Source organism: Staurois parvus, unplaced genomic scaffold (assembly GCF_062004578.1).
Source record: "Staurois parvus isolate SC_StPar_1 unplaced genomic scaffold, SC_StPar_1.0 ptg000414l, whole genome shotgun sequence".
NCBI lineage: Eukaryota > Metazoa > Chordata > Amphibia > Anura > Ranidae > Staurois > Staurois parvus.
The window spans coordinates 6,044,913-6,060,986 of NW_028318210.1; the positions used below are offsets into that span (position 1 = coordinate 6,044,913).

Consider the following 16,074-nt stretch of genomic DNA (forward strand, 5'->3'; position numbering starts at 1 on the left):
AGTTTCTGCTGATTCATGTATGGCCAGCGTTAGTAATGCATCTGTTTTTTTCTCTTATTCAGTGCCATAGAGGACCAATGGCTTTTGTGCAACTTATTATTAACACTTTTCTAATCAACAGATATGATGAAAGTGACCCTAAATTGATAGAAACCAGAACCTACAGAAGAAACCCTCTTCTTTTGCGGGTCTTCTTTATAACAATTTCTGTAACATTAAAAGTATGAGATGACCAACATGACTGGTAACAAACTAAATGTTTATTATTGTACCTAGGTCAATGTAATTCTTTGTAAAAGGTGAAGTGGCTTAATCATTGTGCTTTAATCTTAGTGCCATTTACAATTGTTAAGTAACTTGGACTATCTGCTTTCCAATGTTTCCTCCTCTCATCATTGACAGGAAAGCATCTAAAAAAAAAATGTACATGGTTAAAAATGGAGATTCTGGTAATAAGTTATGTTGACTTGAGTTTTGCAAAATTATCTTTTTGTAACTATCATTAAGTCAAAAGTTTACCCCTTGGCAATATACTTAAGACAAACTAAGGGCCTCATTTAAAGAGGGGAGCATTTTACCACCAGCTGCGCTCTGTAAATGACTCAATAAAACTGCCTCTATAGTTTATCACATGACCAGGCGCTCCTCCGTGATTTTCCTTTATTTCACATTCTCTCTTGATTTTAGGAAGTGATCCACTAGCTTGGGAGCACTAAGCACACATATAAAAGCACCTTGCTTAATAAAACAGAATTCACTCTCTCAACTGTTCAAGAAAGTGGCAACCACCCCAACTTATAACTGGCAATTGTGATGTGCATTGCCCTTCCATGTGTACCTTGCTTCAAATAAAGAATTTCCCAACAATCCTGCAAAAAAAAAAAAACAAGTGGCTCTAACAGTTTGCAATTGTGTGCAAACAACACCCTCTGTTTTTAATGCAAATATATGCGTAAGCCGCAGTGCCCACGTCAAGGGACCTCTGTATATACTGTGGTCCTAACTATAAATTTCCAGAGCCTCCATAGTGAGAGCACATATAAGAATAGATAGATTAGGGCAGATGTGCCCGGAGGGAGCCCACCCCTCCTTAAAAGGCAGAGGGATGCACGTGACACTCTCTGAATAAACATTGACATTTAATATAGATAGGAAAATATCTAATATTTACTTGTTTTAATTTTTTTTTTTTTACCATTTTCTTCAGTTACTTCCTGGTTTTCAGCCCAAGGCACATGATGTCATACATCCCAGGAGCCGACACAACCTCCTCCCTGAGCTAAGGACCGATGGATTCCAGGAACTAAATGCTGAACAAATCCTCTGCCCTTACTCAAGATGGCCATGGTCAGAAATGCTAGGGGGTGTTTTACAGTGATTTCTCAGCAAAAAAAAAAAAAAAAAAAAACCTGGAGGCAGGGATAGATGGTTGAACTTGCTTTGAGTATTAAAAAATGAATTGAATAGTGTTTGTGGTGCATAGTTGCAGTGTAGTTCCACTTTAAGGAGACTCACTTTGCCAGTCAAATGACAGTTTCCTGACAACTCCATGTCAGCACAGCTGGGTAAGGGGCCCCCCCATGTTTTCAGGACCTTACTCATAAATTTGAGCCCTCTTGCAGCCTTAGTATTCCTCTTTTTTCCTTCTATGTGCAGGACCTAGGTCTACTCCTCTACCTAGCCGGTCGAAAGGGATTGCTGTCAGTCCATCCAATCCATGCATGTGGGTTTCAGCATGACGCAGTCCCTGATGTACCGACTAAATGTCCCGTGATCCAGGGAGCCCTGCTGCTGGTCCTCGGGCAGCTTTTATCACGGCTAACAGCCCTGTCTGGGGTCCGCTGGGTCTATGTGAAGTGGGCGGTGGCGTAGGCAGTCTCCTCTAGGCGCGCACCTCTGCGTAGTGCCAGTGTTTACAGTCGGATGGTGGAGGTTGGGTGAGCTAAATGTAAAAAATGCTTTGTATCCAAATGAATGCTGCATTGCTGGCTATTATTGTGCCTTGCTCCCTGCAGCCACTGCATACCCTGAGCTCCTCCAAAGATAGTACCCTGCATAACAGGTGTACAAAATAATACTTTGCTCACACATGGCATTACCTGTTGGTGGCTTTTCATATTTGCTTTACTATTGTGCCATTATACCAACCCCCTCAAAAGACCAGCATTCCCAGAGAAGGTAGAGGAGTTGCCTGTGGCTGACTACCATAGCCAGCATTGCCTGTTGGAGAATAGGACATTTCTTTAATATTTGTTTGTGGTCTCCAGTTTCTCAAAAAAAAAAAAAAAGATAAGATCTTTATGTCATTAACAATTACCTTGGATGACTTGTGTACATTGCTGAATATTATTGTAATTCTGATGCAGATTCCTACATTTTGTTGCTTTTCTTAGCAAAACATTTTCATTATGTTCTGTTATCTGGCAGGACAAGGTTTGGTTCATTAACCACCTGGTGACTTTGGGTCTATGGTTGGAAGCTGAAGTGTCAGCATCCCTCAAGCAGGTTGTTACTAAGCAAGCTATTTTCTACTTCATTAAATTGTGGGTTTTTTAGTTGCTTTAAGAAGCAGGCAAAACCCTGTGAAAGGATTATCTAGTCTGGCAATGAGCAGTCTCAGAGCGATCCCAAGCAAGACAACCCTCTTTAGACTTTTCAAAAAGAAAAAAAAAAAACACTGATAAACATGAATGTGTTTCCCTCACCATGTGAAGGGGTTGTGTTCAAACAAGAAGCAGTCTCATAGCCTTCCCAGGCAGAGTAGCCTCTTCAGACTCTCCAAAGGGGAAAAGACAAATGGACATGACAATATAAATCTTGCTTTGTTCAAGCAACCACAAATGCAAATGGTGACACCCAACACGTTGTCACATTCATTAAGTGGCCAGTGCACTTCAAAGGGAGTTGTTTCCACTCACCCTGTGAAAGGGTTATATGTTCTGGGGATTATTATTATTTATTTCAGGTACTTATATAGCGCCATCAATTTTCGCTTAGAAGTCTCATAGCCATGCCAGGCAAGACAGCCTCTTCAGACTCTATGAAAAGGAAGAGACGAACGATCAGGACTATGTATCCTGCTGGATTAAGCAGCCAGGGATAGAGATGATGACATCTAACAGGAGGATGTCCCATTCAATAAACACATTGTCAATACACTAAAGAAAGGGTTTCCACTTACCTTTTGGAGGGTTATCTGCTTTGGCAACGAGAAGCTGCCTACTCTTCTCAGCCGAAGCATCCCTCTTCAGAATTTCCAAAGAAGACGATGTGGAGGGACATAACTGCATGAATACTGCTTTGTTTGAGCAATCAAGGATAAAGATGACACCTAACAGGTTGTCACATGAGACTAATACACTCTAAAGGAATGTTTTCACTCACAATGTGAAGGGGTGATCTGTTCTATCAATGAGCAGTCTCTTAGCCTTCCAGGTAAACAATCCTCATCAGAATCTTCCAAAAGCAGATTCAGGTGAGCATGACTGTGTGAGCCATGCTGGTTCAAACAACCAGGGATAAAGAAGTTGACACCTAACAATTTATCACATATATTGACCATGTGGTCAATACATTCTAAAGGAGCTGCTTCCACTCACCTTGTGAAGGGGTCATATATTCTGCCAATCAGCAGTCTCAGAACCTTCTCAGTCAAATCAACCTTTGCCAGGTTTGTCCAAAGAACATGTGGACAAACATGACTGTATGATTCCTGCTTTAAGTAGACAGTGATTAAGATGATGGTGACCAAGTTGTCACAATTAATTAAGCATGTGGTCAAGCCACTCTAAAGGAATTGCTGAATTTGCCTTCTGCAAAGGCCATCTATTCTGGTAATGTCCAGTTTTCCTTTTAGGTCCATTATAACTGGTCTCAGAGCCTTCTCAAACCAATCAATCCTCATCAGTCCCTTCTGAACAAGAAGATGACCTTTCTCCAGGTTGTTGATTCCTCCTTTTGTAAGTTTGATGAAATTCCTTTACATAGAAGCAAAGCTGTGGAAGTATTTCAAGTGCCTCCAGAGGACAGCTTTACAATTCTCTTATGGTGACTGAATCAAGTACCTATTCTAAAAGATTGGAGCATGTTGTCACAGCAGAATGACAAGGGTTTTAAATCACCCATTTGGTCGGTGTGTCCCTTATGGTATTGGCCAGATGCATGACTTTACCATTAGAAGATGCTGTGGCCTTCAAGGATGTACTCAACTGCATTGTTCTTGATCTTGGAAGGTGAAGTCTGCATTAATAGTGGTCAGTTTGACTTCCTGCCTCAAGGTAAACATCTGTTGAGTTAAAGGAGACTGGATTTCAAGAGTCAGTTTCCACGTTCACTCCAGAGAGGGTAGCGTCTGCATTTCTGGCTGGGAGTCAAAGAAAAAGCCAGTACATAACCCAAGATGTCAGCGAAGAGCTTCATGTCAGGATGCTTTCTGGCATTTTGGGAATTGTGCCAATCATACACGTCTTATGGGCACTTGATGGTCTGTCCTTGGACATGGGTACAGCTTGGTGACTGACATGGTCACTCAAGGCAGGCCTTTCAGGTCACATTTGGGAGAGCTTTCATCCTTCACATCTCAGATCCAGCAGGTCAGGTAGACTCAGTTGAACTCTCACCCCCTACCAAGTTGGGTTTCTGGACTGGTAGCAGTCAGAGGGCTGACGCCAGAAGATATGAATTACCCCATGTATGAAAGCAAGCCAAAACTTGTAGTTGGAAAAGCAGAATCTCCTGCGATGTCATTCCCCTCTGACAACCTAGTGGTTGGTGGTGTAGTAAGACACCAGCAAAGTAGGAGTTGAGAACTGAATTTCAGGCTCTCCTAGCCTTCAGTGACCTCATCCAAGGTGAGCCTGCCATGGTGAAGTTAGACAGCACAACGACTGTGGCTTACATCAGGAAACAAGGGGGCACTTAGTGTCTCCATCCTAAAGGAGGTTTCTCCGATTCTAGAGTTGGCCCAAGTCAATATCCTGCAGCTATCTGCTGCCTGTATGCCCGGTCTGGGGAATCTTTAGGCAAACAATTTTGTCCAGGACAATCCTGGACGACAATGAATAGCCTAGACTGCCGCAAGTCTAACGAGCTTGGTAATCACTTCCAGAGGTAGACCTGTTCACATCCTCAGTCAACAATGTTGCTTTCTAGTCCAGGGTCCAGCATGGGGATGGAGGTGCTGATTGCAGAGTGGCTCTCCAGGACAGCTTATGCCTTTCCACCTCTCCTTCGTATTCTCAGCTTCCTGTTGAGGCTGTGGCAGGGTGTCAGGAAATGCCTTCCAGTAGTACATGTGAAGCTCCGCGGCGCACGAATATGCGCATGCGCCGGGTTCTGGCAAGCCGAGCAGATGTGCGGGTGCGCGCCTGTCACTTATGCTGGCGCCAATCGGCCTATTTAAACTGGCTGCTGTGGATGTCTCATTGCCGTATGGTTTTTTCCCCTGCTTGTGTTCCTGACTTCTGTGATTGTTCCCCGTTACCGAAACCAGCCTGTTCCTTACTTCCGATTGATCGTCTCCTGCCCTGACTTCTGGCCTGTCCTTGGATAACTCTTCTGCCTGCCCCTGATTGATTGACCTCCTGTTGCTGAACCTGGCCCGTGATCTGGCTATTCTCCTGCCTGCTGTTCATGCCTGATCTGTCTCGTCTAATACCGAACCTGGCCTGTCTGACTCTGCTTCTCGCTACATGGTGCACTCGCATCCATCCATCCTGCATGGATCCATCTGCACCCTGATCTGGTCTGCTACTCATCAGTCCAACAGCTATCACCGGACAGATCCCCAGGCCCTCTTGCCCCACTGAGCTCCTGCGACCGCTGTTCCACTCCCAGCGGTCCCCGAGCCGGGGTTGTACGAGAGGTCTGCCTCTTCACGTCAGGCTCACTACCCAGGTACGTGACAAAGGGGAAGGTGATCGTTCTGGTGGTGATCCCAGATTGGGTGAAGGGGCCTTGGTACCCTCTGCCCTTCCTAATGAGTGCCAAGGATCCACTCCCTCTGCCGGTAAGATCGGATTCTCCGAAGTCACATTCATCCAACACCAGACAGGCTCAAGCTCATGGCTTGGGTCTTGAGAGGCAGAGGCTAATAGATCTCGGGGGCTCTGTAAAGGTTGTGAATACTCTTCTGAAAACAAAGAACAAAAGCACTAACAGTGCTCTAGAGTAGAATGACAAATTCACAGGATTGCTGCTGATCAAGGTTTTACACTGGGCTCTCGACAAGTCTGTCACATTCTGAAGTTTCTGTAGGAGGGGCTTTATTTACGTTTATGCGCAAGTACGATATGGCACCACATTTCAGCTATCTCTGCCTTCACCGGTATACAGTGGGCATCCAACACTCAATTATGTCCTTCAAGCTGCAACTTGGTTGAAACCTACCTAAGGGATTGTTTGTAAAGTGGGATCTCCCACTGGTGTTGCACATGCTTGCATCAGATGCCTTCCATCAATGTGGCCCCTTTTGATACCTCTCTCTGGAATCTGTTTTCCTGGTGGCAATTACATCAACCAAAATTAGCGACCCTGGGGTTTAAAGAACCCTGTCTTACGTTCATCCTGGATAGGGTGGTACTCATGCTCAAGATCAAGCCTAAGTGGCATTCATAGTCCATATCACATGGATAGTTGTCCTTCCTACAGCCCTCTGGGGGGCACCCAAGAAGTTACCCCATCAGATGTGGGTCAAGCTTTAAAATCTAACATCAAGGCGATATCTGACATTAGAAGGTCAGAGCATTTGTTGGTCATCCCAGGTGGAGTGTTTAATGATTTTATGGCTTCCAACAAGATTATTGCCTCCTGGTTGGTTAAACTCATCTCCTTGGCCTACAAGTTGAAAGGGTTGGCTGTGCTGGGGGGTATTCCCTTCAGTCCACCCAAAGGGTCTCAACTTTGTGAGCGACAGCATGTTGAGTGTGCCCAGACACTATCTGCAAGACAGCTACGTGGGAGTCAATATATACATTCACGGCTCATTACTGTCTAGAAGCTTCTGCTTTTAGCAAGAATTGAGGAGTGTGTAGCATTATCCCTCCCCTGTGTGGCTAGTTAGTTCCCACCTTTGCTGACATGGAGTTGTCAGGAAAACGGGAAATTAAATGACAGATACTTACCGTCATTTTCCTTTCCTGAGGGGCTCTATGTCAGCACAACTCCCACCCAGCTTGGTAGGACTAGTTACAGAACATGGAGGCTACAGGTTGGTGCAAATTTATGAGTTAGGCCCTGGAAGTATGGAGGGGGAGCCCTTACCCAGCTGTGCTGACATGGAGCAAGTCAGGAAAGAAAAATGATGGTAAATATCGGTCATTCACTTTCCTGTTTTCTTTAACCATTCAATCCACTTGCACTCACGTTCCACCCACTGCCATATAGCCACTTTGGCACGGTCATGCTAATCACAGGAATATCAAAGAGAAACTAAAAAGACCACAGATTCCTGTAAGAGGTATTTTATTGGTCCTCAAGTTACTCTGCAGCTGTGAATCGATCCACATTTCGTCATTAATATTAAACTGGTTTGTTACCTGCTGTATTTTCAATCCCGTGAACAATCGTTTCCTTAACCTGTTCAGGAAACACAAGAAAACAGTCACTCTGGTATTCTGTGTATAATACATAACAGTAAAATATCAAGAACGTATTTAGCACCTAGTTTACACCATTGCAGTGCTTCCATGTGCGTTAAAAAAAAGAAGAACAGCATGCTGCATTTTTCTGCACTGAAATGCACATGACTTCGTGTAAACTCAAATTATTAAAACAAAAAAGAAAAATCCAAAAAAAATACTGAAAAACACCTGCAGATGCATTGAAACTGCATTCAAACATACATGCAGAAATGCAGACTGAATGGAGGGATTGTGATTTAAAAACGGGCTCTCAACATGAAAGTGGTTGGAAGCTGCTTCTTATGAGGGCACTTGGGCTGGCTCACTCTTCATTGTGTCAATGAACACAGACTGTACTGTCTGTGTTCATTGACACAGTCGGATTTACCCCACAGCTCCCTCATCACTGGCTTTGATTGACAGCAGCAGGAGCCAATGGCTCCCAGTACCTCAGCAAAGCCTATGAGACCTGGAATTGAGAAGAGATGCAGATATGCACAGTGCTAGATTAAATGAGGGTTCAGGTAAATAAGGGGGAGGGGGATACTAATGCCTAAACATTTTTTTTACCTTAAAGCAAGGAATACATTAAGGTAAAAAATTGTTAGGCTTTATAACCACTTTAAATATGTGATGAGGTTGGAACGACATGTAGAAGTAACTTTAGATCTTCTGAAATATAGGAAGCTGCTATTACTAGTGCCAAGTTGTACATCTTAAAGCAATCCTGTTTCTAAAAAACAAACAAACAATCTCCAAAAGATCTACCATACGAAGAAGCCATACTGTAGAATACTCACCTCTCCTGCTGCCCATACCACTGATGTGAACAGATTTAAGCCTCATTCACAAGGGCGATTATTTGTGTGTCCTGCGCAGGGCCCTGTTTTGCCAGCATGGGGAAGCACAGATGTTGCGTGCATCCCTGTCCTCGCAGGCCCATAGATGTCTAATGGGACATGCGGCTGCATGGACACATCTGCTGTGTACCAATCTGACATGCATGTGGGTGCGTGGCCTCGAATGCACCCAGAGCAAGTTCAGGGACACACACCAGCTCAGATATCACGTTGGAACACCACAGCTGTGTCTATGCAGCCAAGTGTCCCAACAGACATCTATGAGTCTGCCTGAAAAACACCCTGCATGGGACACACAAGTAATCTCCCGTGTGAATGAGGACTAACTGTGCTGCAGACCTCTAGCTGCAATAGCAGCTCTCATATTTTCCCAAGACAGGTTTCCTAATATAAACCTGTGATCTTCCCAAACCACATCCTTTCCAGAGATTTTCTTCAAAACTAAAAAGGTGCCCCTGAAGGGGACCTGTGCAATCCAGGTCGTCAAAACGTCACTTAAATCATTACACACACACATAATTGTCTTCATTCTTCGAGCTATGCTGCTATCATGGACTGGGACCTGCAGTAAGTACAAATTAATGCCAGCTTGAGAGATAAAAGTTCAATAAGAGTTTTACCTTCAGCTTTCCAGTCTTCACCCATTCACTGAGCTGTACAATGGCCGATTCCTCTTGGTCTAAATAGTTTAGGACAAGAAATCTTTCTCTACATTAAACAAAAGCAAACAGGTTTATTACGATTCTGTAAACTTGGATAAAACCGACATAAAGATAATAATAGATGGATGTTCTATTTAATGTATATATAAACCCAATCATTAAGAGCTCATAGATGCTTTAATGTGTTAAAACAGACCTTCACCCTAAAGTATATGTCATGTTCCCATGCCCCCCTTCTCTTATTTTTTTTTTTTGCTGCCATTTATTTGTGCAGCTTCTTCACAATTATCACTACACAAGAATTACATTTACTGTACCCCCTTCCCCGTCTTTGCACATGCTCAGGAAATAACATGCGCAGATGTGCCAAAGGACTCCGCCAGGACCCAAAGGCAAGGCAAAGCCCTTTGGTTCATCTCTGCACGCACCATAATGGCAGCACCAGGGAGAAAAAAGTTCAAGCCACTACAGAGAGGATTGAAATTCCTCTTTAATGAAATCTCAAAAGTCATTTTTAAACCCAACTCCAAGAAAACTAAAAGTTTGCACCCACACTGCAAGGGTTAACTGCTCATTTCTGGCTAGAGGACAGGAAAAGCACTTTTATTTATCGGATCCCAGCTCCCCCAGAGGACGCTAGTCCCCTATGTTCTGGCAGTGGCCTGTCCCTCGGTATCTTCTCATTTAATGCAGGGCTATTGGCCTTGCATGGATCTTGATGTCAGAGGACCTTAAGTGCCAGAGTTCAGGGGAGAAGAGGCCGGGGGCTTGAAATCTACAGCTTTGATCAAAAATACCTGGTGAGCTTGCTATGAAAAGTTTTGTTTAGGCAGATCCCATTTTAGGGTGACAACACTTTAGGTGGAGACTAGCATGGACCATTTCAGCACACATTACTCAGGCATTGCCCAAGTTTGTTGCCATCAGCCCTAAGAAAAGTATATTTATTTTTACAGGCACTTATTTGCCATGCAGTCGTCAACTGGCTAGAGAAAGCTGCAGGAGATCTGCAACACTGAAATGCGACAAAGGCTAGAATAAAGATATATACCAATTCACAGTGCTGCATTTTGAGTGTAAAACACACTGAATTCATTTGCATGGAAAACATGAGCTCCTTACACATTCATTCAGGTTCACCAGCTGCATCATAGAGGTATCTATCAGTTTCTATGGAAATGTATCCATTGCATTACAGAAATGAAAAGTAGATTTAGTCAGTGTGGTCAACATGTGATAAATATTAGGCAGTGCCACAAAATATTAAACTGACTATCCCTAGCCAATCATAACTCAGTACACCAACCTTGTAATGTTGCGTTCCTTCAGGATGGAATCTGTTTGGGGATTAAGAGGAGGCGGATAGGGAACATCTTTGTTATACTGAGAGATCTGACCGCACAGAATAACATGGCTGCTTTTCTTCATCTACTTACAAGAAAGTACAATAAGATCAATATTTCATGCACTTTACCATCTTACTAAAAGAAAAAGACATTTTTATCGGAGTCACCAGGTTAAGAAATCCATAGTCTATGAATTTAATTAAAGGAATTGTGCACTAAGGGAAATAGTAAGCTGCCATTACCTACATCTTGTTCAAAAAATGCTAGTTCCTGGATGTCACAGATCATCAAGGGCTTCAAAAATATAAAAGTCAGTTACCTGTACCAAGTACACAGATGCATAATTCTGACTTCAACTGCTGCACGCTTGTTCCAGGTCAATGACTCCCAAGTATTGTATGATACAGCCAAGCAACTAACATTTCCAGAAGGAGGTCATTATCGGTGTGGTTATTTAGGCAATTTGTCTGAAAAGAATTTTGCCTGACTTCCACATCCTCTTACAAGATTCAAAAGGTTCATAAAAAATATAAACATTTTCTACCCAGGCATGCACAGTTATGAGAGGACACTCTAATCTGTAGGTAAAACAGTGCTATCACTGGCCAAGGAAGAGTTAAGATTTGTTGTTTCAGTCCAATGGGGAGATCCTTAAATCACTTCCTGTCCCTGTGACACCTGTACAAGCAATCAGGTGGGAGTTGCATTTGTGATTGGGAAGCCAGACAGCAATAAAAAGATTTTCAAGAATTACATCACTATTCTGAGCTCAAGTCTGAACAGTGTTTATAAACACTGATCAGCAGGTCCATTTTTGACACTAGTGGCTAGTGCGGATTGCTGCACTTAGGGGTGAAGGACTCTGCGTATTTAGTATGCTATGTGTACTTTACTGAATTTTTTGGGCATATGTTATATGCCACAAAGGCTTGCAACAGTGGTTAAGCACTGCCCACTTGCATGTGTATCTTATTCTGGATTATCCATTGACCTGGAAAGGTTTTACATAAAGCCAGGAATATACTTTGTGATAACATGAAAGCGGCCAGGTCTGTCCTCTTTACTGTGTTTCAGGGATAAGTAAAACCAATATCACTATAAACGTTAAAAGTGCAGTTGTTGTTAAGTATATTGTCACAGCCATGAGTTCGTATAAAATATACACCCCTATAAAAAAAACAATTGTTTACCTGACTGATAACAATGTCGCTGATCTCTCCTCCGACATTGTCAAAGTAGATATCCACACCATCAGGACAGCAGACCCTTAACCTTTCTCCAAGTCCTGGTTCCTTATAGTTCAACGCCTCATCAAAACCCAACTCTGAGGTCAAAACGGCACACTTTTCATTTGTTCCACAGATCCCTACAATATGGGAGCAGCCGAGGAGGTGGCCAATCTAGGATCAAGTATCGATTGTTAGAGATGGAAATGGTGGCAGGAAAACTGTCACAGTGACAATTGGAGGGACTAATATACACAGCTGAGAACTGCCCTATATACAATGACAGAGCAGCATACGCAGTCCTGAAATCCTGGAAGCATGCCCTGATCACATGCTTTTGGCCTCATGCACATGGTCATAAAAAGCGCTTTTACAGACATAAAGCATATTTGTAACTTACGCCTTTAAATGCAGTACTACTTAAAACCAGCCATAGATGGTTTGAATCTCAGCCAGTCCCTGCTGAACCATGTATGGGCAGGCTGATTGTACTGAAATTGATTGTTGTACAACCAGTATGTCAGATTTTACAGGTGATTATTGCTGGGGGTTAATATAACCGCTAGCAGTAATCACTGTGATTTCCCGGTGAGGACAGCTATCCCCCTCCTGCTGGAGATCACAACAGCTTCGTGAGAGGCATTCCTCCATCAACACTGACTGTGTTGATGAGGGAATCAAGCAATTTCTTGGTTGCAGGAAAGAAAATTGCATCATGCATGGTGTGCCATAGCCTATATTGCCATGCATCTTAAGCATTTAGACCCGTATTTTACGAGCAGTGTTTACAGGCATAAAAATTTCCCCAAAGCTGCATTACAAGAAGAGCTTGTGAGCATAATTTACACATGTATATGTAAAATTATTCCAGTGGAAAGAATAAATGAATATTCTGGCCAGTAGAATGAGTTTACACTCAATGACATATTCTATAAGTGCGCACAAAAAAAAGCGTAATTACACCAAAACAAGCATTTTTTTACACTTGATTTTTCTAGCATGTCTGGGTAGAAAGGCCCAGCTTAGATAGGAGTGTTTAAAAATGCCTGTGTACATGAGACATCACACAGACATGATGAGCATGGAAACACAATCAGTACCGAGTCCAGTATGACAATGTCACTGCTGCTTGTCATCCATGCATATTAGAAATACAGTATGTGCAGAACTTACACATATATAGGATATTAAACCTCCTAGCATCACCTGATTACTAACAATAGCCAGATTAGAGTTCTTTGAAGTCTCTATAGAACACTACAGAATGTGATCTGTGAAATGTTCAGGGTTCTTTTTATATCACATTATAGCTATATAACAGCTTTATCAAAGGACCAAAGTAAGGGATGTGTTGGAATTTAAAATTCTCAATTACAATTCAGAGCATCAAAGAATTTCACACTGCCCAATGAAGTCGGCGGTTCTAAGGATGAAGGGGATTTTTTTATCTTAAAAGTGGCTTTAAAGGCAGAATGTTTTTTTTCACTTTCATGCATTCTATGCATGTAGGGAAAAAGACCTTCTGCAAGCAGCTTCCCCCCCCCAGCTCCCTATAAATACTTAAGTGAGCCCGATCTTGATCCAGCAATGTGCACCAGGCTCTTAGTTCTCTCCATCCTCATTGGCTCAGACAGCAGTGGGCCCACTGCTGTCAATCACAGCCAGTGAGGAGGGGGTGGGACCAGCTGCGTTCTGTGTGTCTTATAGATGCACAGAGCCAGCTCGGGAGCAAGCACACAGGTGTGCCAAGACAGGACGTGGCTTCCTTTGGTAGCACACCAAGAAGAAGAGGAGGAGCAAGAAGCCCTGCAGGGGATCTGAAAAGAGCAAGTAAGTATGACATGTATGTAATTTAAAACAAATCTGCCTTTACAATCATTTTTATGCATTCTCTGCATTAAAGTAGAATTTTCTGTATTAAAGTAGAACTTTATGCTTTATAACAGAAATTGGCAGACTGGCAGGATTTTTAATGCAGAAGAGACACGCTTTGTCTCTTCGACATTAAAGCTACTTGCCTGCCTGTCCTCCCCTGTACAGGGTCTATGAACACACAGAGCTGGCTCGGGAGCGAGCCTGCACATGTGCCCCCATAACAAGCGACTTGCTATGATATGCACTTGTGGGGAAGGGAGAAGCCAGAAGCGCCAAATACAGACCCCAGAAGAGGAGGATTGGAGTTGCTCTGTGCAAAAATCATTGCACAGAGCAGGTCAGTATAACATGTTTGTTAACTGAAAAAAAAAAGAAAAAAAAAGGGGTTCACTATGACTTTAAAAATACAGTGACTTACCTGACCAGCTAGGGAACCACAGGCTCCAGCAGCACCACTCACCACCACCGTCTGATTAGTTTCAGGGATCACATGACCCTTCTCCTTCACACCGAGGAAAGCCGTCAATCCGGTCATTCCAACTGCACCCAACAAATGTGACAAGTGGCCATCCACAAGATTAGGGTCCACCTATATAAAAAATAAAGAGTTAACGCTTCTGTCACACTGATCTGTAGTCATGTTCACTATAGTTTTGTTTCTTCTAATATTTGAATACATCAAGATTAATGGTTTTCGCTTCTGCTGGACCCTTGATGTAACAACACTAGCAAATGTGAGCTCACTACTTGAATGGGAAATTGTATTATTGTTCCCTTCATAGCATACAGTCTATAAGCAGAGTTTCATTTTAAAAACAATGACATATTGTAAATCAGTTAATTACTTGAGTCCCAGATGCCATTTTAAAATAATGTTGGGGTTTTGTCCAAGCACTTATTTTACAGAGTAGCTCCAGTTTTGTTTTGAGAAAAAAATCCTCCAAGTAAACTACCTTCAGTGCAAAGATTTTAGTGACTTTTTCAGATTTCTCTGTTTTGAACAAATTATTCCCCCTCCCACTGCTTTCCATATGGTAGGGTCAATATTCATCATGACTATCAGGTGCAGTCTCAGAATTCTAAATGAAAAAAGCTGAAACACTGGCATCAGCCTCTCTAGAAGTCTTGGAAAGTATCCCATGAAAAATGAAACTCCTATTGCAGGGGATGCCTGAAATTTGATTGGTGTCCATGCAGACGTCCGAGAAAAGCAGCAAAACAATAAAAACAAGCAAAAAACAAAAAAAAAATTTAAAAAAATCATAATTCTAAAAGCTTTAGGTGAAACAAGATTGGAAATCATAGAGAGAGATTTACTAAAACTGGTGCACACAGAAACTGGTAGAGCTCTGCATGGTAACCGATCAGCTTCTAGGTTTTATTGTCAAAGCTTAACTGCTGCCCTCAGCCAGAAAGTTGTCAATGGGAACGTTTACCTTCCAGCATGACAATGACCCAAAGCACACAGCAAAAATGTCCACAGAGCGGTTGAAGGGAAAATGGTAAATGTCCTTGCATGGCCTAGTCAGAGCCCAGACTTAAACCCCATTGAAAATCTGTGGAATGAATTGAAGACTGCAGTCAAAAAATGGTCACCATCAAATTTAAAGGATAAGTTCACCTTTACGAACATGTAACATGTTCCCAGTGCTGCAGGCAGCCCCCCCCTCCGTGACAGACATACGGGGAGAAGTTCCCCGTACTAGCTGTCCCTTTTTAAAAATAGCTCCGCCCACATGGCCGCATCATTCATTCAGTGTTCTGTGAATGAATGAAATTCAGTTGGTTTGTAGTTCTCAATGAACTACTATGGCGCTATGGTCTTCCCGTCAGTATATCTGCTTGCCCATACATCCCATACAGGCAAGCAGATATATTGACAGGTCTGTAGGAGACCTGCATGGCACCAGAAAAAATGGCCATTTATTATTTTCGGTCAAAAGGTGAACTTATCCTTTACCCGAACTTGAGCAGTTCTGCAAGGTAGAGTTGTCAAATATTGCAAAGTCTAGATGTGCAAAGTTAGTAGAGACATATCCCAACAGACTAAAGGCTGGAATTAAAGCAAAAGGTGGCTCAACAAAAAACTGACACAAGGGGGTGATCCTTTTTCCAACTCAGTGATTCTGTTTTTAAATTTTTTAATTTTTCTGACATGTTGGTGATGTATCTTTCACTTGGATGTTATAAGTTGCACTGAGAAAATACAACTGGATAAAACAAAACTGTGTCTGTCTTCATTTCAGGCTGCAAAGCAAAAAAGTGTGATGATTTTCTATACCTACGTGATCTATGAAAAACCCTTAGAATAGTTACACACAGGCCAAGATTGGTTAGAAAAGACGAAACTGACACTAATCTCCAAATTCCTTTTGCTCCTGTGATCTGACTTCCTGTTAGAGGGAGACTACGTTCATTCTTCAGGTTCCCAATGTATGTAGGACCATACTCACCCTCTCTTGCTCGCTCCTGAGATGGACTAGAGA

General features: G+C 42.6%; 1 protein-coding gene across 1 annotated transcript in view; it reads right to left on the minus strand.

Moving 5' to 3' along the window:
• Positions 1-240: 240 nt before the first annotated feature.
• LOC149454947 (prostaglandin reductase 2-like) overlaps positions 241-16,074 on the minus strand; it is a 28,022-nt gene continuing 12,188 nt past the window's right edge. Inside the window, exons 6-11 of the mRNA XM_089686889.1 lie at positions 14,007-14,177; positions 11,678-11,887; positions 10,448-10,569; positions 9,100-9,187; positions 7,536-7,575; positions 241-410 (exon numbers count right to left, since the gene is read on the minus strand). Coding sequence (XP_089543015.1) covers positions 349-410; positions 7,536-7,575; positions 9,100-9,187; positions 10,448-10,569; positions 11,678-11,887; positions 14,007-14,177 — 693 coding nt within the window. The 3' untranslated portion in view covers positions 241-348. The remainder of the gene's footprint in view (positions 411-7,535; positions 7,576-9,099; positions 9,188-10,447; positions 10,570-11,677; positions 11,888-14,006; positions 14,178-16,074) is intronic.